At 40.1% G+C, this 27,313-nt stretch overlaps 2 protein-coding genes and 1 long non-coding RNA gene across 3 annotated transcripts in view; 1 reads left to right on the forward strand and 2 right to left on the reverse strand.

Moving 5' to 3' along the window:
- Positions 1-871: 871 nt before the first annotated feature.
- Positions 872-9,709, reverse strand: LOC143412464 (amyloid protein-binding protein 2-like). The gene is made up of 10 exons (XM_076873199.1): positions 9,131-9,709; positions 7,681-7,849; positions 7,502-7,591; positions 7,330-7,397; positions 7,145-7,250; positions 6,935-7,059; positions 6,460-6,545; positions 5,892-6,082; positions 4,962-5,127; positions 872-4,652 (listed from the first exon to the last, which is right to left on the reverse strand). Exons 1-10 carry the CDS (start codon positions 9,277-9,279, stop codon positions 4,390-4,392), a joined length of 1,413 nt encoding a protein of 470 aa, XP_076729314.1. The 5' UTR covers positions 9,280-9,709; the 3' UTR covers positions 872-4,389.
- A 1,703-nt stretch (positions 9,710-11,412) lies between these two features.
- Positions 11,413-12,744, forward strand: LOC143412465 (uncharacterized). Its single transcript, XR_013092957.1, has 2 exons — positions 11,413-11,564; positions 11,908-12,744. It is a non-coding gene; the product is annotated as an uncharacterized LOC143412465 (long non-coding RNA).
- si:dkey-103g5.4 (uncharacterized) overlaps positions 12,618-27,313 on the reverse strand; it is a 31,174-nt gene continuing 16,478 nt past the window's right edge. The window contains exons 19-31 of the mRNA XM_004543721.4: positions 27,061-27,202; positions 26,702-26,853; positions 26,363-26,488; positions 25,776-25,965; positions 24,335-24,409; positions 23,096-23,224; positions 22,897-22,956; positions 22,694-22,810; positions 14,322-14,473; positions 13,593-13,679; positions 13,326-13,472; positions 12,919-13,116; positions 12,618-12,757 (exon numbers count right to left, since the gene is read on the reverse strand). Coding sequence (XP_004543778.1) covers positions 12,641-12,757; positions 12,919-13,116; positions 13,326-13,472; positions 13,593-13,679; positions 14,322-14,473; positions 22,694-22,810; positions 22,897-22,956; positions 23,096-23,224; positions 24,335-24,409; positions 25,776-25,965; positions 26,363-26,488; positions 26,702-26,853; positions 27,061-27,202 — 1,692 coding nt within the window. The 3' untranslated portion in view covers positions 12,618-12,640. The remainder of the gene's footprint in view (positions 12,758-12,918; positions 13,117-13,325; positions 13,473-13,592; positions 13,680-14,321; positions 14,474-22,693; positions 22,811-22,896; positions 22,957-23,095; positions 23,225-24,334; positions 24,410-25,775; positions 25,966-26,362; positions 26,489-26,701; positions 26,854-27,060; positions 27,203-27,313) is intronic.

Below are 27,313 nucleotides of genomic sequence, written 5' to 3' on the forward strand. Positions count from 1 at the left end.
TGTGTTCGCTCAGACACATGAAAAATTAGAGGGAACATCCCTACAGTGTAATCCTGCCCCCACCGTGCTTCGCTGTAGTGATGGTGGTGTTCGGGTGATGAGCGGTGCCTGGTTGAGGTCTGCATGACAGACTAGTGTGCTGGGATGCATCATCAGTGATGTAACATGAGGTCATCACAGGTTTTAAACCTCTCAACATCAGACACCCTCTCTCACCTGGATTAATCAGACTCACAGCCGCAGTCGTCAACAGATCTGCCTTCTTGATCCAAAGACACCTTGTGGCTTTCTCTGCTGCCTCGCTACCTGATCTAACGACCCTCATTTATGCCCGGCAATAGAAGCACTTTGCAGAGTGAACACTTTACAAATCCTGGGCATCCCACCTCTGCATGCTCGCAGGAAGATCGTCCGCCTGTGCCTGCTACTATGCACACTTTACCTCGTTTGCCTCTTTTATGTGCTCTGCAGGGTGTACTTTTAATTCCAGCACGATCAAATATATGTAAAAAAAAAATATTATGATTTGTATAGCAGCAATCCTAACCCTTTAAAATCTGTCTTGTGTGTAAAATGTCAGTGATGGAAGCTGTAAGGCTAGTCTATAAAAGGAGTAAAAGTTTCACAGTGAAATGTAGTGGCAATTGCCAAAAATGGCAATTTCCAAGTAAAGTCTGAAGTTCCTTTCCACTCGCTGTATTATGCACTATAACTCACCTATACTTAAAGCCAGATTTAAAGGAAGAAAACTTGAAGGACTGAAATCAAATAAACTGAATATTTCATCTCATCAGTGTAAAAGTGTCCTGTTGTTTGCTGGGATGGTGAAGTCCAGATGTGTACAGCTGACGGACAGCAAAGAGGGAAACTGTGATGGTCAACGATGTTTTAATGTTTTTGAAGCTAACAGTGAAGCAGTAACAGGACAACAGTGAACACATCCCACACGTCTCCTTTGAACTCTGAAGAGAGAAGCGGGCTGTTGGAGACATCGCAGCTTCAATTTGAACTTTGTCCTGCGCCCCCCACCCCCGACACCACCACTTGAACTACACTATTCCCTTTCAGACATCAGCAGATCATCTTGGCCAAGCAGGAAAAAGGAACTTGCACCTCAGCCGAAGCTGGATTAGAAACTGCTGCCGAGACCTGTTTTGTAATCCTCTAGAGAAGATGCAGACGTAGCCCTCACAGCACACACGTCAAATCATGCAAAGTTTCTCCATGATTCACTTTTTAAGACAAAGAAATATTCATGATCCTTCTCTTTGTATGCACCTGTTTACAAGTAAAGTCTGTAGATAAGAAATCTACTCAGAGGTGGAGGGGTGGGGGGTCTATTTAAGCCAAAGCACTGAGTGTTTAGCTGAGAGCTGGACCTCCTCCTCAGCTACAGCCCCTCACATCACTGTTACAGAGGGAGACATTGACAGCACTGAAGCAACAGCAAGGCAAAGCTCGTTTTCTTCATTCGTTCTTTTCAAAACAAACTAAATACTAAATTAACAGCGGACTATTCATCCATGGCATCACATTCTCAGTAACGTTGCACAGAATCTCCACAGCCTGTGTTCAGCCTCGACTGTGCAAAATCTCATCCTTCATCTGCTACAGCATGCGTCCATGCCTTTCTTCACGCCACTGTTACGCAGCGTCTCTTTAAGCGCTCATTTCTCCTTCACCTCTTATATTGACAGACTGCTTTAGTGAAACAAGGGTCCATGTGTAATGTTAGAATTGCACTAACGAAAAAATCCCATCCAGAGAAGCTGGTGATTCCCAAACTGTGGACTAAATATTAGACTGAAAGCATCTGCAGTGGAAGGCTTTACAGGATCACAGGTACATAAACAGTGCTGTGAACAAGAGCTTGCCCCGTTCTTGATATATACATTGTTTTTTGCATTTTTGTCTCACTTTCAGGTCATCATACAACTGTTAATGTTACACAGACATAACCAGAATAAGCTCAAAATTAGGATTAAGGGTAAAAAGTTATCCAAACCTACCTGGCCTAAAGTCTAAAAACTGGTCGAGTATGGAGGAGCACTGGTGGGGTGTTGGCCATGAACAACCTGTTAAGGTCATGGACTTGCTGGTATATTTGGGATTGTGTTGTTCTGCTGCGTAACCCGAGCACGCTCGAGCTGTACGTCGAGAGCAGAATTCCTTTTTCCATCCAGATCCTTAATCATCCAAGCAGCCCACTTCCACTCCCACTCCCTCCACATGCTCTTACTGTGATGTTCTTTTTATGAAAAGCTGTTTTTGTTTTTTTCCTTTTTCAAACAGGGCCAGGTAGGTTCTTTTGTCCCTCACCAAAAATCACAAATCAATTAAAAACGTATGTTATCTCATTTTAAATGTTGTCTGATGATCTTAATCACTGCAGTGTGACAAACATGCATGAAATGAAGAAATCAGGAGGCAAATACTTTGTCGCAGCACTGTAGCTTACTCCAAATATACAGAACAAAATCCAAACAGGTTTCAAATGGACCAACTAGGTGTTCAAATGTTCTGTTTTCTCATGTCAGTGAGCCAAACCCATTAACATGGTTAAGTCACGCACACAGCTCTGGCTACACACCTGCTGTTCAAACTATTTGTGTGTGACAGGCAGAAGAGAGCTGGCTTTAAGAGAGACAGAGGCACTAAAAGAGCTGTTTTCAGATAGACACTGACTTGAGTGGCTGCCCCAAGGCTCAGGATAAGGTCAATAAGGATTATTTAGAACTGAGAATAATGAAAAGATACAATATTACAGTCTAAAAATAAGAACATGTTCCTTTAAAGCCCTTTCGGCACAAAGTATGTAATGGCCGTTGCATACTTTGTCCACTAGCGAGCCTAAGTTAGCTTTAAAATACCAACATGGCAGCTGTAGAGCTGGTGTCCTGCAGGCTTTAGATATGACCCTGGGTCAACACACCTGAATCCAATGATTAGTTCATTGTCAGGCCTCTGGAAACCTTTTTAATTTAGCCATTTAAACCAGCTGTGTTGGATCAAGCACATGTAAAACCTGCAGGACGCCAGTCCTTGAGGCCTGGAGTTCCCCCACCCCTGTTATAGAGCTAAGATGTCGAGTAAAACTGAAAACCAGCCGAAGCTGAGCTTTTAAATAAAGCAACAGATGAGATTCTGGACAGCGAGACTCTGAACGATGGGCCAGTAACAGAAAAACATATCAGGAACTTTAATGGGATTTTCTGACAGGAGGGTGTGAAGCAGAGAGGCCACATGCACAATAATCAGGCTGCTATGCAAACACGCACACAAGCACACAATATTGGTCCCCACTGTAGCGCCGTTAAGGATATAATAGTTTATTTAGCACTTCAAAATATGGGTCCGTCTACAGACAGATAACTGCAAGCTGGTGTAAGGCTGGTAGTCATCGGTGGAGCACTTGGGCACCGAGAGTTGTGTTCCACTCACTCACTCACACATACAGCCTCAAGATGAACAAAGCGAGGCTGCGGAGCCTTTGCACATGTAGCAGCTTCCTCTTTGCCCTCCCATCCGTGTCCCTTGTTATCATAGTGTTGAGCCATTTCTCATTCAGTAAGAAAACTTAAACAAAGGGCTACATAAACATATGTTTGCATATAAATTATTGGCATTTTAATGATGCTATGTCAGTACTAAGCTGGAAAAAAAGACCTGTGAAAACCTGTTGTGTGTAAAAACCACACCTGGTGTTATCACATTCTCCTCCACGCAACTTTGAGGGTTCGCGTTCAGTTAATTGCAAAGAAAAAAACAACAACAAAAAGCCTTCAAATAAAACTCAAGAGTACAATCTGTATTTTCTTTAACTGTACAAGTGTCAAAAATATCCAACTATTTCCAGCTGTGATCTGCCAAGTGATGCTGATGGATGTGCAGGTATTCCACAGATGCTGTCGTGCAGCTCTTGAGAACACGGGTTCGCTCCCGGAGATCTGAGCTACACTGGTACGGTACAAAAGCAAAACTGCTGTCCAGGAAGAAAAAGGCGAGTGAGATGAGAGGCGAGGAGGTCGTGCGTCATCCTTATAGGACATCTGACGTTTCTTTTCGAGTCCCCAGTCTCGGGCATGTGTCCTCTTTCTGTTGGAGAAACGCAGTGACTGCATCTTGATGGTGAGAGTGTGTTGATGAGGTTTGATAAGTGTCTTCTCTATTTATTTTTTTTATTCCATGAAAACGTGTGTATGTCTGTGTGTGTGTACTGGCAGCATACAAAGTCAACCAAGCTGCCAGTGATGTTTGAATTTGCTGTGTTACTAATCCGTGTGAAACTGAAGCATCACATTTTGGGCTCAAATCATGTCCACACCAGGCTAAAACCCACCCACTTGTCTCTTTTCCCTCCTCTCTTCTCCTTCTCATTCGGTCAACCAATCAGCCGAGACAGGGGCGGGTGGGGCCTAGGCTCTGGGCCAATAGGAAAGCTTGTACCACCTCCTGGGTCTGCTGGGGTGTAGTGTTGACGTCCTCCAGGGCATCCGCCACTGCAAACTGCCGGTCCCTCAGCCGGTTCCAGTTGGACAGTACGTTGTGGTATTCAAACACCTTCTCGTAGTTTCCCACTGAGTTGTAGAGTTTGATCAGGCCTCGGTAGTCGTACTCCAGCCCACTGTAACCCTCGCCAAACAGCTTTTTACCTGTGAAGACAGAAACATCACAGACCATGTTTCATTCAGTCTCTCTGACTCGAGCCCCGTTTTTGATAATGTTACCCTCTTCCATTGTAGCGAAGTAACGTCAGGTGTTGGACTGATTAATGTCAGCTCTACATAAATGATTACATAACAATAACAGCAAAACTTGGCAATTAACTGAGAAGTAGGTTGAGTATGATGCATCTCAGTACAACATGTTCTGTGACGAAGCAACATCAGGACCCAGGCCTTGGGCCTCATTTACTGTGACACTAAAAAACATGGACGTGAACTTGTTCTGCTCTTACTGACCGATAGCGATGGAGCGCAGATAGAGCCTCTCTGCATCCTCGTACTGGTTCATGTCATAGTTGTAGAGGGAGGCCAGGTGACCCACAGACAGAGCCACCTCATAGTCTTCGTGGCCCAGTAGCTGCTCCTTAATCTGGATGGCTTTGATGTGCATCTCCTCTGCCTCCTGGTTACACAAATACGTGTGCAAGACAAAGAGATATGAATCACAAACAAAGACAAAACTCAAAGGCAATATTTATTTGGTTTCCATGGCCTTTCCCATAAATCAAACATCCAGCTACGTTTCCACTGAAAACAAAAAGTGGTTCAGTGCCTGTAAGTGTTGTAACTGGGTCAAAGTAAAGTTGTCACATTACACTCTGAAAGCAAGTTATGGCCTTTCACACTTAAATTGTTTTCCAGTCCATTTCCAATGGACTAAAAGGAATAACGTGTAGTCCCAAGTCAGTCTCTCATTAACAGCAGGATATTAGATACTTGCCCAAAGTCATTTCAGCTGCAGACTAGAACTTCTGCAGGATTACTTTTAACCTCCACTCTGGCTTTTTATAGGCCAAAGACAGCATCTAAGACTGGTGCACACTCTTTATAAATGTGCACCACTCTGATATTTGTGTAATCCCAGCCAACTGCAATGACAATATTTCACATCTCATCATTTCTGGCTTTAAATAGCAAAAACCATTCAGTCTCCCACAAACAGTGGTTTGTGCTTGTAAAAGCACAATGTGACTCACTCTCACACAAACACTCATCTCTTAATCAAGATGAGGTGAATGTGGAATAGCTGTTCTCTGCCGTTGACCTTTTCTTACACTGAGATTATTTTTATCACAAGGCAGCACAACTGGCACACGCTGGGATGGTTTATGCCCCTTAATTTTAATTATTGTGTCAAATATTACAAACCACACATGTCCTCCTCACCTTAAACTTCCTCATGGACTGGTAGAGTCGTCCGAGGTTGCCATAGTGTTTGGCTGTCTGTACGTTGAACTCTCCGAAAGCCTTCTTGGCCAGCTGCAGCGAGGAGAGGTGCAGGTCGTGAGCCTCCTGCAGGAGGCGCTCTTCTGTCTCTTTATTGTGACAGTCGATGGCAATTTCTTCCAGAATCAGGGCTGTTGGGGAAAAACAAGCAAACGCGGATAGAGTCTATAAGACATAATGCACAGCTTCAAACAGATACAGCACTGTGCAAAAGTCTTGAGCTATCCCTAACTTCTTATGTTTTAAAGGATTCAGACTCCATGTAAACTGGTCTTAATCAATAATTCTCCAGGCGTCCTGAAGCTCTTTCAAACTGTTTGTTTGGACATCGGCTGCTTTTTCACTCACTTGCTGAATGTTTTTTTAATCTGTCAAACCACAAAAGTTTGACCTACGAATAGACAACTTAGCAAAGAACCAGTTTTAAATTGTTCTTTCAAGGTACTTTATTACAAGCAGCCAGTCACACACACGAGCATAATACTACTCTCCACTTTGCCTGCCTTACCTTTGACTCTCTTAGAGGAGGCCAGCAGAAGATGGTCCTCAGGCAGAATGTGAGTTATGATGTCTATGGCACGTTCTGCATGGAATCTGAGGGACAAACACAGCACTCAGTCGTGTAACTCAGACTTGGCTGGAAACTCTACATATTGGGGACAAACACTTCCAAGAATATCAAGTGTTTCCATTGAACAAAGTTGTTTTGCAGCTCATACGGTCCAAAAGTGGATCAAAGGTCTCACCATTAGGCAATGCTGAATCACAGCCTTTGTATACACGAGGAGCATCACATGATTAATTACACAAACAACAGGCATCTCCAGTCATCTTTACGTCTGCCCGTGTGTACAGTTAAACATTTGATATGTGCAGCTGCATACACATTACCCAAATACCAGAGTCTGACTTTGGGTGTTGGACTACATTTACAAGGCAGCTCATGAGGAATGTAATTAGCCGAGTTTAGAAGATGCACTCACAGAGCATTGTCAAATTTCCCAGAGCTGTACTGGTGCACATATGAGGAGTAGGCTAGGTCTTCATGGGCTGTGGCAACATGGATGTTCTTCCCCCCAAAGACCGATTGTCGGATATCCAGCGCTGTCTGGGATTTGTACATCAGACAAGATTGAATTAAATAACATCACTGAAAACAAGAGCATACTCCTGTAGCACATCGCTCTACGTACCTGGTAAATAGCAACCGATTGGCATATGTTGTCCACATTTAATAAGTAAAATCCATAATCTAGCAGCGTGTCGGAGTACTTGGGATGCTTGTGTCCAAAATGTTCTCTGTAAGACAATATTTTCAGTCAGAAACTGCGATGTTAGAAAGTACCCTGTCGAGTCTTCATTACACCCAGCGGGTTACCTTGCTAGAAACACTGCATGTTTGATCAGCTGCTCTGCTTTTCTGAACTCTCTTTTCACCACGCAGGCCTGCAGGGAAGAGACAATCCACAGTTTACACATGTGTCTGGAAGACTAGTGTAAAAATTCAGACAAAGACTGATCTGAGCGATAAATACATGTGTGAGTGTTACCTTGGAGGCCTGGCGAAGGACATCAACCACTACTTTGACAGGCAGCCCTGGAGTAATTTCCTTCATAGCCTCTATACACCACCTGTACGCCTGAGAGACAAGGTCATTGCAGACAGAAAGGACTTTCAGTTGTCTCAGTATCAAAACTGTAAAGCACCTCAGTGGTCAAACCTACACACCTCGTCATAGTGGCTTTTGGCAAAGAGCAAGGCACAGAGCTCGCCGTACAGCGCTGCCTTGTTGGCCTGGTGGCCATGTTTGGCTAGTTTGTCCATGTAAGACTGAGCAAGCTTGAAGGTCTCCTCCCCAAGGTGGTACTTGCAGTTTCCATTACGGACATGAAGCAGCCTGAAGAGAGAAGACAGGGACGCTTCAGTCTCAGTCTTATCTGCTGTATTACTGCATAACTGTCAATTTAAAAACAACAAAAGCTGTGGAAGGAAACTGCTGCACTGGTTTCCCTGAAAATAACTGGATTCAGTTTTCCGCAATTTGCAACATGTGTGTGTGCATGTATGAGAGAAGCTCAGGCTGGCTGTCACCACTGCTACCGTCTCCTGGATTCCTCAGTTTGTATGGATGGTGAAGCCCATCTTTAATGTGGTGTTAGTGCTACTGGGGCACCACACAGGACAGTCCTGTTGATTTTCTACACTATAGATTTCCAGTGTAACAGGGAATCGAGCCACATGCAGATGCTCTCTAACGACACTGCAGTGGTTGGGTGGGCAGGAGTCAGAGTACAGGTACTGGTGAGACGTTTTGTGGGATGGTCCAACAAAAATCTCCCCTTCCTGAACGTCCCCAGGACAAAGAGATGGTTGCTGACTTCCATAGTTCACTTAAATGACTGGACACTAAACTGGAGAACCCAACAGTGATGCTGTGTACAACAGGCGGATGAACAGTCTCTAGTTTCTCGGGATGCTGGTAGACATGTAGCAGGATCAACAAACTAATCTGGAATCGTCATTGGGCAGCAAGGGACAGGCGGTCACTGAACAAACTGCTCTCCATCACGGACAACCCATCACACCCACTCGGTTACACACTACAGAGACAGCAGAGCTCATATAAAACTGTACCACAGCTTACATGTTTGTGCCCGGTCAACACACCCGTCAGGACCAAATATGCTACAGAAACATCTGGATCAAACATTTTTGCAGCTTTTTCTTAGCTCTACAGTGTTCAGTTTATTCATTAATACCATTTGCTAGGATTCATTTATATACAAGGCCTTAAATATGGGCCCATGGTACTTCTAACAATGTTGCTGTTTTAGTTTATAACAGTTACAGTGTTGTTACTTCATGACAGATAGCTGCTACTTCCACTCAGAAGGAAAGCTTAACCGTCTGTGATGAGATACAGTTTCTGTGTTTTATCCGTTTTCATCTGATAAGAATCAAAAAAATGTAAAGACAGACTGTTTAACAGCTCTTCATATGAATCACTCAGTGGCTTTTATTCACAACTAACATTTCAAGCTGTGCTGTCAGACGCCTAAGTGTTCTGGGAGAAAACACATGTTGTGTAACATCATATCTGGCACATCTAACAATTATGGTATTGTAACTATAGGACACAGAGTTCCCTGGTGAATAAAAGCAGCTCTTTGACACTGACCTGACACAGCATTCCACAGCCCGGTAGCAGTGGAGGACCTCACTGTGGAGCGTGCACAGCTGCAGGCACGACAGAAACACTTTCTCTGCATCTCCATACCAGCCCGCATCAGACAAGAAGCCACCTACAAACAGAAACATGACAGTCATCTGCCTAACAACTATGGTGTCTGCTGGTCATAGCACAAGGGTCTTAAGAAAACCAAACTTTGACTGGAAGTTTGGTCACTTAGAAAGAAATCTCTAGAGCATAGGTGTCAAACTCTGGCCCGTGGGCCAAATTTGGCCCGCAGCCTAATTACATTTGGCCTGCGAAGCCATACCAAATTATTATTAGAGCTGGCCTACTGGTATTATACAGCTAATATATATATTAGCTGTATAATACTAATACTTTGCTTGTTCCATATTCAGTTTTCCAGCAAAACCTATTTGAGTCCATAAGAAAAGATTCATTCTTACATCTGGAGGAAGATTTTTTTTTCAATAAATATTAATGTTAGCCTGCAACTTTGTTCCATTTTGAATTTTGGCCCACTCTGTATTTGAGTTTGACACCCCTGCTCTAAAGTTTTAAGGCACAGAGAATATCAACCCAAAATCCAGAAACACACATTATGTAAAAGTTAATGACATGCAAATCAGTTTCTAAGTGAAATAATTATTTAGTATTTTGGTGGAGAAACCCTTGTTGGGAAGCACAGCAGTAAGATGTTTCTTGTAGGGATTTTGGCCCATTGCTCTTTACAGAAACTCTAAAACCTGGCTGTTGCTTAGCAACTTGAGGCTTCGGCTCACTCCACAAATTTCATATAGGAATGCCAAGCTTCTTCTTATCCTCTCCTTTGTTACCTTGTTGGTATGTTTTGGGTTAATGTCATGTGGGAAGACTTTTGTTCTTTGGTGGAGAAACTGGAAAGAAACTGATTCTGCAGACAGGTGTGCTTTATACACATAATGAGTTAAGATGGGGAGTATCTGGAATTCACTGACTAATGTTTCAGAGATCTATGGGAGCTAGAACTCTGCTCAAATATTAAATTCTCTCAATGACATGACAATAGGGCTGAACGATATATCGCATTTGCGATAATATCGCGACATGATCAAGTGCAATTTTCTAACCGCAAAGGCTGCGATTATACTCTGGACATGTCCAAATTCATGGGCTGCATCCTCCTGAGGCCGCATTTGTAGACCGATTACGTCACAGCGACGCGCGGCTGTCCAAATTACTACCATATCCCAGAATTCATAGCGCGGCCCAGCCAAACTCCAGTTTCCAGCAATGGCGGCCGCTACTAAGTTTTAAAATTACTCATACTAATCTTTCTGGGTCACAAAATAAACTTTTAACATATTTTCAGGCGAGAAAGTAGTTGTGTAAACATCAAATATCTGCTCGGTTTATCAAGATATCCCATATTTGCAAAAGTGCTTCGACGTTTTCAGAGGCGTCTGCTACCCACCAGCTCGACAGCTAGCCGGGAGCTCGAGGGTTACTGATGCGGCCGAGAACGGCACAACTCCCGGCACATCATTTTCAGATCACCGCGGAGTTTCGCTGCTCGGGTTAAACGTAATATATAAGTCACTTAGACAACCTAAAAATGTTATTGTTGGGCTTTTTTTCAGTGATTTGTTTGTTCGTGAGTAAATCGGTTTGGCTGAGATTAAAGTTATTAGATTAGATAAAATAAAACTTTATTAATCCCCCGGGTGGGTTCCTCCTTGGTTTTCACACAGCTGACTAAACGTCAAACAGAAAACTTATTAAACAGAAGTATGAGACAGTCGAGAATTTACACCAGTGTCTGGTTATATTTTAGATAGCAAGAAGCAGACGGCCGAGTTTATTAAACTCCACCGAGACAGCGGTGACGCTAATCAGAACTAGACCGTCCAATTTCACGCCTTTAAACTTTAAATAACGATAGAACACGCATGAAGAAACAGTCGAAAGAGACAGAAAGTAACAATATACTCATAACGCGTGTTTGGTAAACTCAAAGCCAGGTGCTATGAAATAGAGCTTATACGAGGTTTGAGGAACACCCTGTAATAAATCTGATGTATCAAGGGCTCAGTGTAATGGGTCATATGTGTGCATATTAAATGTGGGGGGGAAATATCCTTCGGGCTGTCTTCACTGTGATATGTTCATATCACAATGATGAAGATAATACAGTTCATTCGTCAACACTGAATATTCACTCAAACCACACCCTGCACCTTCCCCGATAAAATGATGCGAGTCACAACCCCCGCCACTTACATTTGCCAGTGAATCATAGTTCTCATCAACTTGAAGTTGACAGAGGGATACAATGGAAGTACGCCAAACTCCTCCTTCATCCTATCTTGGATGGTCCATCTTTAATACTTTTTGCTGTTGTCTGCCTCTCGGGATTGCAGCTATTATCTATTCTAGCAAGGTAGGTAAAATATACTGAACACTAAACTTTTTTATATGTACTCCTGCACACATTCAAACCAATTTTTAGTATTCTGCAGCATAATATATTTTCTGATAAAAATATATTGAAAGTGGACGGGAAAATAATTTACATTTTATTTTAAAATAATATTACTGGGGCATCGATTAAAAAAGAAAAGTCTGGTTTGCTGGGATTAAACAACTGTTACTTTAGTTGTGTCCCAAAAGTAAAACTGAATTGCTCAGCAGCAGAAATTTTACTTTAATTTTTTTACTTCAAGTAAACTCTCTTCTAGAAAACTGAAATTAAATTGAATCGTTTTGATTGCTGTCTTTCAAAGGTAGAGTCGGCAAATGGACGCGGAGACATCGACAGAGCTGAAGATGCATCAAAAACAGCCAAGACGCTGAACATCGCCGGACTCATCTGTGGAATAATTATTATCATCATTTATGTCTCCATCAAATTTACTGAACAAAAGTGAAGCTTCTGGTATTTCCCAGAAGGCGCACTGCAATTCCAGCCATTTTATGCCCTCTGCTTTCGCTCTTCAACGTTCACCACTAGATATGGACTGACGTCTTTATGTGTGGCGTTTACGTTACCAGTAAAAAGCAAAACAATTCTTTGCTTTCATGGTGCAAGCCAAAAGTTGTTGTCAAATGAGAAGCCTCAATTAAGTTTTGATTTTCATGTGCATAAACTTGATTTTTTTTTTTTTATTGCTTAATTTGCTTAGATTTTTTTTCAAGTAATCTCTTAAAGAAAACTGAGAAGGAAAAAAATAAATATTTAGCCCCCCATAAATTTGGCATAATAAAACACAATATGAACTTTTTAAAGTTTTATTGTCGATACTGTTATTGTTGGTCTCATTGCATTTACCGTTTATAATCTTATTTCAGAGATTTGTTTTTCTGTTTGTACAACTCCTTCAGACTGCATTATAATAAATGCACAGTTTGTCAGACACATAGTAAATTTAGCCTTTATTGTATTTATTTCTTAAATAGATTTGAGATTTTCCTATATATTTAACATTATCATGAAAATGTGAAACGCATGCACTATGTTCAACCAGGCTGGTCTTCAGCTTTTTCTGTGGCTTCAGAACTCTTCTCTCTCAGAAGTTCTTCAAGATGAGAGAATAAAGATGTTTCTCTGTGCTTCCTCTGAAGTTTCTCAATTTCCTGTTTGTATAAATCAAAATCAGACACAAAAAAAACTGTCAAAGTCACTCACTCACTCACTCACTCATTCACTCACTCACTCACTCACTCACTCACTCACTCACTCACTCACTCACTCACTCATTCACTCACTCTCTCAGACAAATAGATTAGATACTTACATCTTCAGAGAGCAATCCTCTGCTTGGTTTGTGAAGTCTCTGAAGCAGTGAGGCAGCATGAGAACCACACCAAGTCTCATTCATGTTCCTTGTTGAAGCATCTTGGTTCTGATACCAAACACACAAACTGGCATCCTGTTCAGATGAAGAGGCACCCAGTCTAGCCTGAAAGAGCTCACCCAGACATTCCTGGAGTACCTATGACATGGCATGAAGTAAATTAAATTAGTTTAATTAATTACAACAAACACTGCCATAGAGCAAAAGTCATCCAACCTAGAATCAAACAATAGGTAACCTGAAATGTAAAGTTTGGCTTTAAAGCGAAATCAAAGCTCATTAAAGGCCTATTTTATATCAAAAAGAAAAATAATAATTTAATTCATGCACACTTAGTGTGTTTGCACCTTGAAAAAAAGTCTCTGGAAGGCAGAACTGGAGTCAGAGCTCATGTCTTTAATTTTGATATGGGACAGACAATGGAGTAGCAGGAGAGAGAAGCCTCCAACTGAGAGCAACCTCTGGCGACGGACAAAGAGAGTTTCTGCGGCTTCCTGTCAACATACATCAGAGATTTACACTCTAAACTAGATTTAATTGGAACATTTAATATATATATATATATATATATATATATATATATATATATATATATATATATATTATAAGTTTACCTGATAAAAGAAGGAATTTCTGAAGACATTGTTGAAATAGGTGTTGTTTGGGAGACTAGATGCTATCTCGATTGAAATGACTGGAGTCTGTTAAAAAAGAACAATTTTATTTTCCTATAACATTCCAGCTTAAGTTCAAGCCATGCTAATATTAAAAAAGAAATTCAGACAAATGTATGCATGGATTCAAATATATCCAGTATATAATTAATAACTGAACATGTAATAGATAAATAGCTATATTTAGGCGAAAGGAAAAGATATGAAAAAAAAACAAAAAACAAAACAGCAAGGTTGAGATTTCTGGACAACAGTCACTGATTAGGAAAATCACAATGTCTAGCCCACGTAGGATACAGCTTCTGTCTGCTGCCTTGAGCTTTTTCTCCTGTATTATAGATAGGATAAAAATTATGAGGATAAGATGGTGCATTTTCCCAGCACACCTTCAAACCATGCTCTTTTTAATACCCAGTTGGTGAATTGAGTTGAGTTATATTCAAAAACACACATTTTATAAGGTCCCAGTGACCCTGACCTTAAACCAATATTTTTTTAATCCTTTCATCCACAAGAAAACATTTGTGGGATTTTTAAGGAAATCCCGGTGTGATTTTCCTGACATATCAAATGGTATAGACATGATTTCACATAACAAAGGGCCAAAGACTACAGCTTTTAGTTGTTTCACAGTACGCAACAGAGTGAGAGTGAAGCTTTGACACTAACCAGTTTTAGCTTATGCAGAGTGTGCATCAGGAACAGTCCATGCTGATAGACAAGAAACTCTCTGGGCTTCAGGACTGACAGCTCCAAAGGAATCAGCTCACCTTCACATTGCCACTGAGCATCGAGGACATCGACAAAACCTTTGCCTCTGTCTAGGCAACACACAAAAAACAGTACATTGCATTTTAGTGGATATAGTTAGAAAACAAGAACAACCAAGGTTGTGTTTACCCCCAGATTCATTCTGCAAGTGACACATGGTAAGGGAAAGGAAAAGAAATTCATTACCCCAAACCCCAAATTGAAAGCTATCTCAAAATATTGTTTTGTATGTGTGACTTCTTGATGTCAATTAGAAAACTTTTTTTTTTTATTGGTTAGGTTTAATTTAGTTCTATCTGTGAATTTCGATAAGCACATTCAGTGGTTAGCAGATCATCTGCACGTTTGTTTGTTTGTGAGGTCTTGGAATCTTCCGCTTAACCTCAACAAAACCACACGTGCAAAATTTCCCGTATATGTCATATTGTGAATGCAGACTGCATGCACATCAAAGAACACATCTCAAATACCTTTATGTATGAAGATAATTTAATCAAACTGTTCAAATGTAACTCTGATTCAGGAGGTCTTTCTTCTGGGGTTTTTATTTTTATTTTTTATTTTTTATTTTTTTACATTGAATGAACATTGTCAAAATAACAAAATAATCTTGCCTGATGTACATGGATTTTATGCAACTTGCCAGTAAAACATGCTAATGAAATTTTGAGCCATCGAGATCTTTCAATCAGACTTTAATTCAAACAAATTTTTATTTATTGAAGTCATCACATTATACTTGAATAGAAAACAGAATAATTTTGAAATGAGTTTAATATGTATGGTGCTTAAAACACATCATTTGTAGTCAATCTTTGATGAAGGAACAACTCAAAGTAAGTTCAAATGAATAGATGAAATTATAACCCCTAAAATATAAGACTGTATATTTGTACATGTTATTTTTTTTGTCTAAATACTGTTCATAACTGTTCATAACTGACAGTTAAAGTCAGTCATGATCACTAATGTGACGCTTGTCAAGTTAAACACACTGTAGAATCTTCAGCATCACTTATTAAAAGTTTTAAGTGAGTTTATCTATATATTTGAACCTTGATCCATACTTTCTTGATTAGAGAAAATCCTAAATGAATTCAGACTTGTGAACCCAATTCCGGGTTTTTTACTTTGTTTGTTTGTTTTGTTTTGTTTTTCCTCTGCTGAAACACAGGACAAGAGGAGGTAACAGCAAGGTTGAGACTTCTGAGATGTATGATGCTCACAAGGCAATCAAAGAGGGGAAGAAAAGCCCATTGCCAGACAATGGATGGTACAGCTTTGGCCCACCACAATTTAATGTAGACTGTGATGGTTTTGTCTTTTTGTTAGTAGTATAAAAATAATAAGTGAAGCTTTGACAGCAACCAGGTTTAGTCTATGTAATGTTTGTAAAAGTCCATGTTGGAAGTCCTGAAAATCTGTGGGTGTCAGAACTGACAGGTCCAATAGGAATTTTTCCTTCTCTTTGGATACAACACAAGAATTTTAGTAACTATAGTTTGAAGACAAGAAGGAACAAGCTGGTACTTTCCCTATACTCATTCTGCAAGAAACCAGACTGGGAGGGAAAAGACACGAAAACTGAGAGAGAAAATAAACATTTTCTTCCAAGGACTGAACTGATGCCTAAAACATAATTGAATGTGTTTAAACTGTCTTATCTCATTTAGAATACCTTTTTTTTTTGGTTTGGTTCAAGCTCAACACTGTACATACATTGTGCTGCAGACTGTATTTTTAGCACAAGACATCAATAGGTGTTACTTGTCAGTTATTGGAATCTTCTGCTAAACCCCAAAAACCACATCTGCAGTTTCGTGTATCATTTTGTGTCGTGCGAAAATGTGTGTTGTTTCAGCAATGGAAAAAAAATCAACCAGAATGTATATGACATCAGTGTTTGTTCAATGAATAAACATTCGTGCTTGGTTTACAGATGGATTTTACTATTCTAATAACATAAGAATTACTTTATCAACTACTGGTACAAGTGTGAAAATGTGGGACAATGCTGTGGAAAGTCCCAAGCAAGCAAAAAAAAAGGAAATGGATGGAAGGGAAGTTCCTAAACGGAAAAATCAGTAAATGCTTCCTTATCTTATAGTATTGCTATGATGTATTCAGTTAACGGTGTGTGGAGCGTATCAGTATTTTCTCAACAGCAATGCAAAATACAGTTTGCATGTGTGTAGTTGAGGCCGATGCATGATCGCTCTTACTGCTCAGTGTACAGTTATTAAAATTAACATTGTCTTAGCAGAAAAAGTATACTTCTATCTTTAAAAGTACTTTTAAAGATAGATTTTTATACTTTTAAAGATAGATTTAGCTCTTAATTTCTGAGTATACTCAGAAATTAAGAGCTATTAAGACTTAAAGGGAAGCTATCATTAACCAAAGCATTTTCCTTGGGAATTCTTTAGGTTGGTCAGTAGCAGTGCTAATGAAAAGGGAGTGCGGAAGGATATGAAAATACACTTGGCAGTTGGAAGAACATCCATCTTTTGTATTTTTTTTTTTAAATAAAATAACTAGCATTTGTTCTAATAAGTTATCAGCCAGAAAAATGCACCACCGTAAAAGCGAGCTCTCAACTAGCTTCCTGTATTGTGGTTAGAGTGTAATGGTCAGTGGTTTTGTGGACTCATTTCGAGTTTTCTCACGATTACTATGAAGAGTTTTCAGTTTTAAGTTTTGTAACAATAATAATAATAGTATCTAATCCCACTAACTGCATGTCTTTGGGCTGGGGAGGAAGCCAGAGTACCCAGAGAGAATGGGGAGAACATGCAAACTCCAGCTAAACCCCAGTTAGGTGGATTGCATTGGTGGATCTAAATTGTGATATTGTGATATGCGTGAATGTGAGTGTGAATGTCTGTCTGCGTCGTTGTGTTGACTGGCAACCTGTTCAGATACCCTGCCTGTAACCCTATGGTAGTTGGGATAGGCTCCAGCACTCCAAACACACTATTAGGGATAAGTGGAGGAGAATGAATGGATGGATAATAAGAATAAGAATAAGAATAATAACTTACATTTGTATAGCACCTTTCAAGAAGGATGCTTTTCAAAAGAATATAAATAAACAAAAGTATAGAAATAAAGAAAAAAAAAGGACTAGTTTAATAGTTTTGTTTGTTGGTTGATGATTTTTTTGCTCTCTGAGCTCCATTACTTTCTTACTGTTCCTCGCTTTATATTCTGGTAAAGTCTCTGTATTAGGTGTTTTCCTGTTTAGTTGGTTCCTATTTTAAGTAGTTGATAGTCGTTTGTGTCGTGTGCCTACAATTTACTTTCACTTTTGTTTATGGACTTTTCTACAACCATATTATTAAAAGCATGTTTTTTAGTTCAATTAAGGCTGTTTTTTTATCTGCATTTGGATTCAAATTCTTTGGAACTGGGTTGGATTAAGGATATGCAGCAAGGATATTAAGGATATGCTCAAACATCTGCAGCAAATATGTGCTGTTGTCATGTGAATATGAATGGACTAAAATCTCTGAGAAATGTTTCCAGCATCTTTCTGAATCTATCTCATAAAGAGTTATGGAAGCAAAAGGGGATCCAACAAGGCATAGAGTTTTAAAAGACTTAAATAAAAAAATTTCCATCTGTGATGGAGCATGATTTAATTGTGAATCTGTGATTGTGCAACAGCTGAGCGCATGGTCTGAGGTGCTCTTGACTAAACCTGTCTCTGTTGTTACACTTTCTGCCAATCAAATAAAGGTACATAACTGCATCTAAGAGTAGGGGGGTGTGGGGTAGGGTGGGGGTGTGGGTCTGTCTTCTTTGGACTATTACTGCCAGAAGAAGAGGCCAAAAGCTGTGCCAGTAGAGCAAAACACTCCATCTGTTCCCCAGTGACATCCTAATGATACCCAGTCCAAATTTATTCTCTCGGTTAGTTTAACTGCTAAACTGGCCGTATTTCTGGGCTACTCTAACAAGCTTACCAGCTCACAGCAGTAGACACCTATTTATATTTATCAAGAGAATTAAAGTCGACAGATGTCAACACAGTCACTATGCAAGAAACACCTCCTGGATGCACTGTCATGCATTTTCACTCATGTATCCTGGGGTCATCAGGTGTTTCGGGTCTCGCAACTTGATACACCCTCACCCAGGCGACCAGGTCGGCGGTGATCAGGCCCCGACTTGCACCATTAGCAACCCACAGATCAGCCCTCTGAAACCACAGCCACCTTGTGGCTTTCTCTGCTGCTTTGCTCACAGCCTGGATGGTCCTCTTCTTGGCTGCCCCAGACACATCCAGCCAGCACAGGACTTTGCAGAGTGATCGCCCTGCAAAACCCCTACAACCCACTTCTATGGGCTCATAGAAAGTCTTCCAGCTCCTTCCCCTGTACTCCTACACTAGTTCCTGGTATTTTGCGTGTTTCCTCTCGTTGGCCTCCTCGATCCCCTCTTCCCAGTTCCAGCATGATCAGATGTTTTGAGGCCTCAGAAATAATGATCATGTCTGGTCGGAGGGATATTTTTTCAATGTGCTGTGGGAACTTCAGCTGTTTACCCAGGTCAGCCTGAAGCTGCAAATTAGAGACGGTGTTGAGGAGGCTGGTTGTTAAATGTAGGCGCACCTGGGGTTTCTCTCCAGCCTTAATGTAAGAGATTGCCTTCCTCGGAGCATGATGGTGCTTGCTGGTCCTGATTGATGCTGACAGATGTGAACAGAGTCAAAGTTTGAATTGTGAAAGATTTTACATTTTTCTTTAAAGTGGGGAAGCACACGTGGAAGGCCGGTAATTCTCTCTACATGAGGAGCCTACTCTGCCCCCCACGCTACTCTCTCGAAACACAAACAAGAGGTCATGGAGAAGGATAATTCAAAAAAATGTTACATCGGTTATTTTGAAACCGAGTCTGTCATCATGTGGCTGTCTCCATCAAGCTGCCATCAGGATTCAAAATACTTTCTATGCCTTAAAGTCAAAGCCCACTCTTCCAGTCCTCTGTGTCTTCCTTATAACACCCTTCCACTTGCTGTGGTTATGTGCTGTCTGCTGCCATTGTGTGGGTGGAAGTGTAGCAGCTCAATGCAGCATAAGAATTGCAGCCCTTCTCTCTTGAATTTGCTCCAGAATGGAAAAATCAGTTTTTGTGAAAGACGAAAGTGTCAATAATTTTATTCTTTTTTCTCAAAGAGAGAATTGCACCTCAGTTTCATGGTTCCGTGTTTTCTTGATGTAACAACACTAAAGATTCTGATTCTGATACAACAAAAGTCAGAGTGAAAAATGATGCAGTAAGTGAGTCCATTTTGTCGAAATTTCATTGAAGCTACTCATAAGTTTGGATGGCCCCCATGTGTTTGTATGCATGGCTGACAACATGAGGGCATGCTCCTTATAAGGTGTCCTGGGTTATTTCCTACCAGATCTGGCCTACGGCATTACAAAGCCTCTGGGCAGTCTAAGGTGCAACATGATAGCATCACACGAACTGAAACATAATCTCCCAGAGGTGTTGTATTGGATTTAGACTAGGGTGCAAGTGGGGGTACAAGCAGCATAACGTTCTCCACGGCCTCTCATGTCTGTCTTCATGCTCCGGGTCTTTCTTGGTGCCCTGCCAATTCAGCTATTGTATTGCAAATGCCAGTCAAGGTCCACGGTGCAGGACTGTGAACACTGGGACAACAGGACCCTCAGGGCACCCTCATGAAGTCTGTTTCTAATCATTTGGTCAGAGAAATTCATTCGTGGCCTGCAGAAGTTCATATTGTAGGGTCTGGCAATGCTCATGTGTAATACTTTATCTTTTATGAGTAACGAAAACAACAGTACACAGTATACAGGGCAGGGATAGCTCAGTAGGTAAAGTGGTCGCCCCATGATCGGAAGGTCGGCGGTTCGAATCCACTTAACGGCTACCCTGAGGTACCCCTGAGCAAGGTACCGTCCCTACACACTGCTCCCCGGGCGCCTGCTTAGTGGGCTGCCCACTGCTTCACTGAGTGAATGGGTCAAATGCAGAGAAAAACAAGTAATTTCCCCATGGGGATCAATAAAGTATCCATTATTATTATTATTATTATTATACAGAGTTCATGGTCGACTTAGCGACTGCAAGAAACCCAAGTCTTCTGAGCACAATATGAGCACGAATCATACTCCCACCACCTGTGTTTGGTTTTCATCAAACACAGTGCTGTGCATCATAGCCAAACATTTCTACTGAAACGTTGTGGTTTCTTCAGATACAACATTTAAAACCTAAACCATGGCAGCTAGTTTTTAAACACATGACAGCAAAAACAGAGTGTAAGAATGAATTTTACTTTTTTCATATAACTGTCCACCGATATAACTAATTACTGTTTTAAATATTATTTATTCCTTGAATATACAACGAACATCAAAACAATATAAAAATGATCATTGTGTAGAACTACCTATTTCCAATTATATTATATTATATTATATTATATTATATTATATTATATTATATTATATTATATTATATTATATTAGAATCAAATGCATGTTTAAATCCAGAGGATTCTAACAGACTTATTATCTGATTTATATTCAAAATTAATAATCTAAATTGCAACACAGCCAGTAACAAAAACTTAAAAATGTAGGCGAGCAGAAAGTACAATATTATCAATCACAAAACACTGTTTAAGTAATGAACTTAGAAACTTAAACACATATTTATTATAACATAATGCTGGAAACATATAGTTGTCCTTACAGAACCCGATAGGTGATGTAATGTCGTCATCATCTCTCTTTTTGCATTTCCTGTCCTCCTTTCTTTAAAATCCACTTGTCTGATCTTGGTGGCAGTGCCATTTCCTGTTGTCAGTACAGAGGGGCCTGCAGCTACCTATTCTTGTATGCAGATGTTTTCACACCTGCCTCTTTGAGTTCGCACCCATTGCCTTTTCTCACGCTATATTTCTTCCAAGCCCACATACACAAACAGATCTTGACGTAGTATTTATGATCATTTGTTTTCAGAGATAAGTACTATAGTGTCTTTTACAAATGCGCATACCGACCACCCCTCCTCCTAACCAATAACACACACATCAGCAGCTTGTCACAGTGGTTAGGATAGAGATACTGCCTTTTCAGAAATAAGTATTGTAAGCTGGTACTAACGCACATAGCTGTGCTTATGTGGTAACCTCCATTTGTACCTCAATGGTTACTTTGGGTTGCACTTGACTTTATGTAGGTATGTGTGTGTCAAGCATCGCCATGCGCATGTCCCTTCTGGTATTAGCAAATACACTTCCTTCTTCTAGTATAGTCCTGTGATCCATTTTACCTAATGTATGTTATTATTCACTAAATGTACTTATTGTACTACAGTCTGTGATCTTCTTTTGTCTTTGCCTGTCCTCCTGTAATGCACTCCTGTACTTCGCAGTTCTAAGTCTCAGATCCTCTTTAGGATGTTATCATGCAATGCCATCTGTTGACTGGCACCATAGTAAAGAAGCTCAGCTAGGCGCTGCACTATGAACCGAGTTTGATATCCATGATATACTTCTGTTATCTGTCAGTTACATGAAGGTGATTATCAACTTGATAGAACAACCCAAGCTTTTCCACAGAAACACAGCTGTTGTTAGCTAACAGCTAGCTAACCTTGATGTAAATACAACAAGCTTTGTTTTATGATCTTAAATAAAAGGTTATAGAATAATAAAATTGTTTAGAGTTTCTTTATAGTTATAACAATATCAATTTTGATGTCACAATGTTTCTGCAAAAGAGGTCTGATGGCAGTTTCTTAATTAAATGGTGTTGTCCTAGAAGCCAAACACACTAACATATGGAGAAAATCTCTCCCACCTGGGCTCCATTAAACAGCAACTAAAACACATGTGGGCATTGATGAAACCCTATCAACTGTTTAATATCAACCTACCCGAGTCACATTATCTGTAACATTTTAGATAAAATATGTGACACACTAGCTAGATGCACAGCAATGATCCAAATGATCTGCACATCTTATTCTTCAAACATGATGGTTGATTCATCTAAAAATATCTAGCTACCACCTGAGCCACGCACACATGCATAAAAACTTCATTTATAGAGTTTACCTTTCTGATTAAAATCAGGTCAGTTAAAGATTAGCTTTCATCTCTTCAATGCTTGAATGTCTATAAATTACAGTTAATGATTATGCTATCTAAAAGTGTCCTAATGTGAGCTGCTGCATACAGTTGGTGACTGTAATCGAAACAAAAAACTCAAATCTTTCCAACTTACTCGCTAGCTCTCCTGCAAGAAGCCCTGCCTTGGAGGCCCAACCCTTTAGCTGCAGCTCCACACCCTTCAACAGCTGGAACAGAGGAGAGAGCTCCAGCAGCCTTGTCCACTCCTCCTCTAAGAAATAAAGAATGGATGACAGTTGGTATGTCTTATCCCTTGAACATTTAAACTGTCCTATTATGGCATCATATCATAAATACCTGGAACTTTGGGAACAGTGATGTGTGTCGACTGAGTGGATTCTTTCATATGCTGGCTCTCTGTATGAGTAAATTAAAACATAATTGTTATTATTTTGTGACTATTTTTAATTCACCTTCTGACTGAAAATTTTAAAAGGAAGTTGTTAGCATTCTCTGATCTGTGTAGTATGAGATCAGTATGTGTGCTCTGTCTCACCCTGGGAGTGAATGCCAGAAGATCCAGTTTGTCTCTGCGAGTTGTGTGTCACTGCCGAGCTGGCTTGTAGCCCGGTGTCCTGAGATTGAGCAATGTTCCCAGTCTCCCTGAAAGACTGGGTTGAGATTCCTTTGAGAACGCACAAAGAAACGTGTTAAACCATGTATTTACGCTGCAGAGGTTTAATATGCAAGTTGCTTGCACATTATCTCAGGGTGTGAAAGAAAGCAAAAATGAAATCCTGACTAAAAAAGCAAGAATATTATTAGCGAAGATGAAAAGGCCACAAAAATTACTGATAAACCCTCAGTTGACTTCACCTTTGTGTGAACACATTGCTGATGTTCGGGTAAGGGACGCCTGATAAGGATCTGGTAAACTAAACTTGCTTCATAGAAATACCCCAAGTTAATATTTGGACACAGCAATCAAATACAGTCACAGGAATTAAGACTATTTGTTCTCTTCTTTAAAACTCCTTAGGTTTTAATTAGTTGTTTTTCCTCGTGCATTGTATGGTATTGCTATGAAAGCATCGGGGGGGTTGTGTATCGTTCCTAACCCTGGATATAATATGTTTAAATAGAATGACCCATGTTTGTCTCTCGCGCCCTCTGTTCTGTTCTGTGTCTTATTGTGTGTGTCTCATGTTTCCTGTTTTGTTTTGATAGTTCCTTGTTCAGTGTATTCAGTTAGGGTTAGGGTAACAAGGGAATGTTTCTCATTCCCTTGTTACCCTCAGTCTTTTGTCTTTCTCTGTTGTCACACCCTCCCACATTGCTGTGTGTTCTCCATTGTTCCTTGTGTTTTCAAGCTTTCTCCCTAGCTCCTTGTCCTGGTTCTTGTTTTTGTTCCTAGTTCCTTGTTCTCAGTTTCCAGTTTTAGGTTTTGTTTTCATGTATTTAGTTTCGAGTCTTGCGTTTTGGTCCAACTCCTACCTGCTGCACAGCATCTCATGACATCCATACCATATACATAGGCTTAAAATAAAAAATTAAATAAAATAAATACAAAATCGAAGGGGAAACCATGACAAGTGACCTACACAATATGTTGTTTGCTCAATACACATTTTATTATCTTAGTGTTTTCTCTTTTGGGGCAAAGATTACTCCGAGACTTAGCCAGCAGGTACATTTGTTTCACTGCTTTAAATGCTTTAATGTGCTTTTTGGCATATTGAACATATTTGTATGCTTATATGCATTATTTCTACATATACACTCATATGGCACATACCTTTCACGACAGGCACGGAGGCTGTCCAGACTCTAGATGCACTCTCCAAACCATATGCCTGCTTTGTTGACAAACCTAAAACATTAAAAATCTAACTTTAGAAGTCTGTACATTTTTGAATTATGACACAGCTTTCATAATTTTCCCACTGTACGCCATCACAGAGGATTTTTAAACTAAAGGATCAGGATTAACAAAAGTATAGTTTTAGTTATTTAAGAATTAAAGCAATTTTTGTACATGGCTTGCCCCCACCCCACTCCAGGTCATGTGAGGCCTGCTATTCCCTAACTCTCGGTTCCAAACAGATGATGCAAGGGGACCAGCATTAGAGAAGAAACTAAAAAAAACAAAAGAAATTCTCACAGAGGCAGTAAAAACTTTAAGAGTGCCCAAATCAATAATCTGGTACATTATTTAGAAAAAAAGAACACACTGGTCAGCTCAGCAACACCAAAAGGCCAGAACCCCAACAAAAGACAACTAAAGTGAATGATGAGAGAATTATTTCCATGGTTATTAAAAAAACAGGTCAAACAGCGATATGTAGCAGGAGGTAGATGTATCAGTATCAAATTCTACCGTTAAGAGATGCAAATACAGAGCAGAAGACTTTCATCAAGTATTCAAGTATTAAAAACTGATATTTAAAACTTTTATATAAATATATTTAATATTTAGTTTTCCAATCAAAAGTAATAATAAAGTAATAAAATAATTATTCAATTCAAAATTGGCAAGGCAAAATTACAAAAACTATTACACTGTCGAAAAAAGAACCCCATCGGCCTAACTGTACTTTATATCATCTAGTTTGGTCTAGTCCCACGGTACGATTGTTTTATTTTTAACTTTTGCTGTGTTATTATTAAAGGTGTCAATTTTTATGTCTTGGAAATGTCCTTGAGTGTTTGAAATGCAGAAATATTATTTGTTATTATTGTTATTAACATAAAATATTGATTTCATTGCTTGTTAAGTTCAACGTACTACAGAGAAATAAGGCTGTCTCAAAGGCCTCTGTTGTTTTGTAGAACATTTTTAAAATGTGGGAGTTAAAATAAACATGAGCTCTGGAGATTGTCATGATTGATTGTCTTGGGTTGTGGTCATGTGACCAGTCACAGGTGATTTAAGATCCCTGATTTAAGATGATGAAAAGCAGGTGTGCTCAAAATGTCACGCACTGCTAAGATACAGGAAATAAGTTGATAAGTTGAGTTCTGCAGTATGCTTTTTTGTGTCCTTATATTTTTTTGGGGCCCAGTACTTAACTCATATATTTGTGAGTGCATGGATGGTTTTTCTGTTTTATGCAAAGACTTTATATACAAACATCTTAAGCTGGCACATCCAATGGCATGGAGAAAAGCCAAAAATTGCCTTTATTTAACTGGAAACTGTGCTTTCTTCAGGGCAATCTGTAGTATATATTATGTACCAGAGATGTGCTGATTGCATGTGTTGGAGGAGAATCCAGCTGGCTGTTTTTCTTCAAGGAGCTGGTTCAGTCTCTCGAGCAGAGGCAAAGCCTTCTGCTGAAGCAAACCCATGATCTTCACATTCGGTTGGTATCCACTGTACTGCACCAGGCCATATTCCTTGAACCAAAACTTCCCACACAGTACAGCCTAGACAGTCGAGCAGAAAAAGATAACTGTTACGCAATCCAAGCATTTATACAACAAGAGTCCAATCTTAAACCAAGGCACCTCACTGTCTTACTTTTACCTTCTAGTTTACCTTGAAGACCTAGAAGGATTGTTAAAATGACCCCACTATACACTCCTACAAAGTTTTATCAAAGATTTATCAGAATTGATTTGAAAGTTTATGAGTTGCAAACTCTACCAGCAAAGCCATAACTTTGATGGTGATGAGATTAAGCTTGCTTTCACCTCACTTTGGCTGTTTACTAAAGGTTCAAACAAAACAGAGAGCAAAATAAAAGATAAAAATATCTGTTCTGTTTTCTGCTATTTTTATTTCTTTTAAGGGGTTTATTTATATTCAGTGTTCTTTATTCACCTGAGCAGTGTCTGCACGGAGCAGCGAAAGGTGTCTGACAAAGTGAAGTGGATTAAGAGTGGCCTCCAATTCAGTCTGTCTGGAACAACACTGCTCCACCAGCTCTCTCTGTCCCAGCTCTCTGTCCTGCAGGAAAAATAATGACAGCCTTGTTATTTACAGTGTTAGAGAGTGCTTTTCACAGCAAAGAGCTGGCGTTAAAGTTTAACTAAAAGACGTTCCAAACCTCTCTATACCATACATTTTTTACTGCTGGCATAAAAGAGGAAGTGGCCTAACGGTGTCACTCATTTACACAGCTGAAGTGATAGCAATAAACCATAAAGCAACTGTTCTTACTGTAGCATGAATGTTTGTTGACCAATCTCCTGCCTGTGCCATCCATTTTTCCTGTTCCTCCTGCAGCTGATCCATATACATGTCCAATTTATCAAGGCCAGAGAGGAGCTCTGAATGCCAAACACACTGCTGATCCCATTCCTCCTCGTCACCTGTTCCCACAGATGGAGAAACATAAGCTTAAATGCCTGCCAAACCAAATAAAAAGAAAAATAATATTTTAATTAATTAGTGTGCTGTGAGACACTGGCAAGAAACCACTCTCCTTTGGAAAGCTATGAATATAAGTGCACTGCAGGTCATGACTATAATTTCCTTCGTGCTTTCATTCACTCCTACCAGCTTGCCAAATAACTGACCTAACGTGAGGATGTGCAGAACAAGTGGAGGCAGGATCAGAGCCAAGCGGGAGTGCTGAGCTGCTCTCCTCTGGGCCTCTGTCTGTGCTGAATCCTGCAGCTCCATGGCTGCTTCCCTCAGCTGCTTCCCAGACCACTGGGCCTGAAACAGAGTACAGACACTGTGAATGAGAAAAAGATGCACATATTTGCACAATGACACTAAAAAGCCAAATGCATGAACATATCCCCATTCTAAGGTGCAGAGAACAGA

Source organism: Maylandia zebra, linkage group LG14, assembly GCF_041146795.1.
Source record: "Maylandia zebra isolate NMK-2024a linkage group LG14, Mzebra_GT3a, whole genome shotgun sequence".
Taxonomy (NCBI): Eukaryota; Metazoa; Chordata; class Actinopteri; order Cichliformes; family Cichlidae; genus Maylandia; species Maylandia zebra.

Bases quoted from the DNA above. Each gene is read 5' to 3' on its own strand.
- LOC143412464 (XM_076873199.1), bottom strand. From the start codon at position 9,279: ATGACTGTCATGTTTCTGTTTGTAGGTGGCTTCTTGTCTGATGCGGGC. The intron at 7,060-7,144 runs GTACGTAGAGCG...TACAAATCCCAG, and splicing joins AATCGGTTGCTATTTACCAG to ACAGCGCTGGATATCCGACA. The intron at 5,128-5,891 runs GTGAGGAGGACA...TTGTGTAACCAG, and splicing joins AGTCCATGAGGAAGTTTAAG to GAGGCAGAGGAGATGCACAT.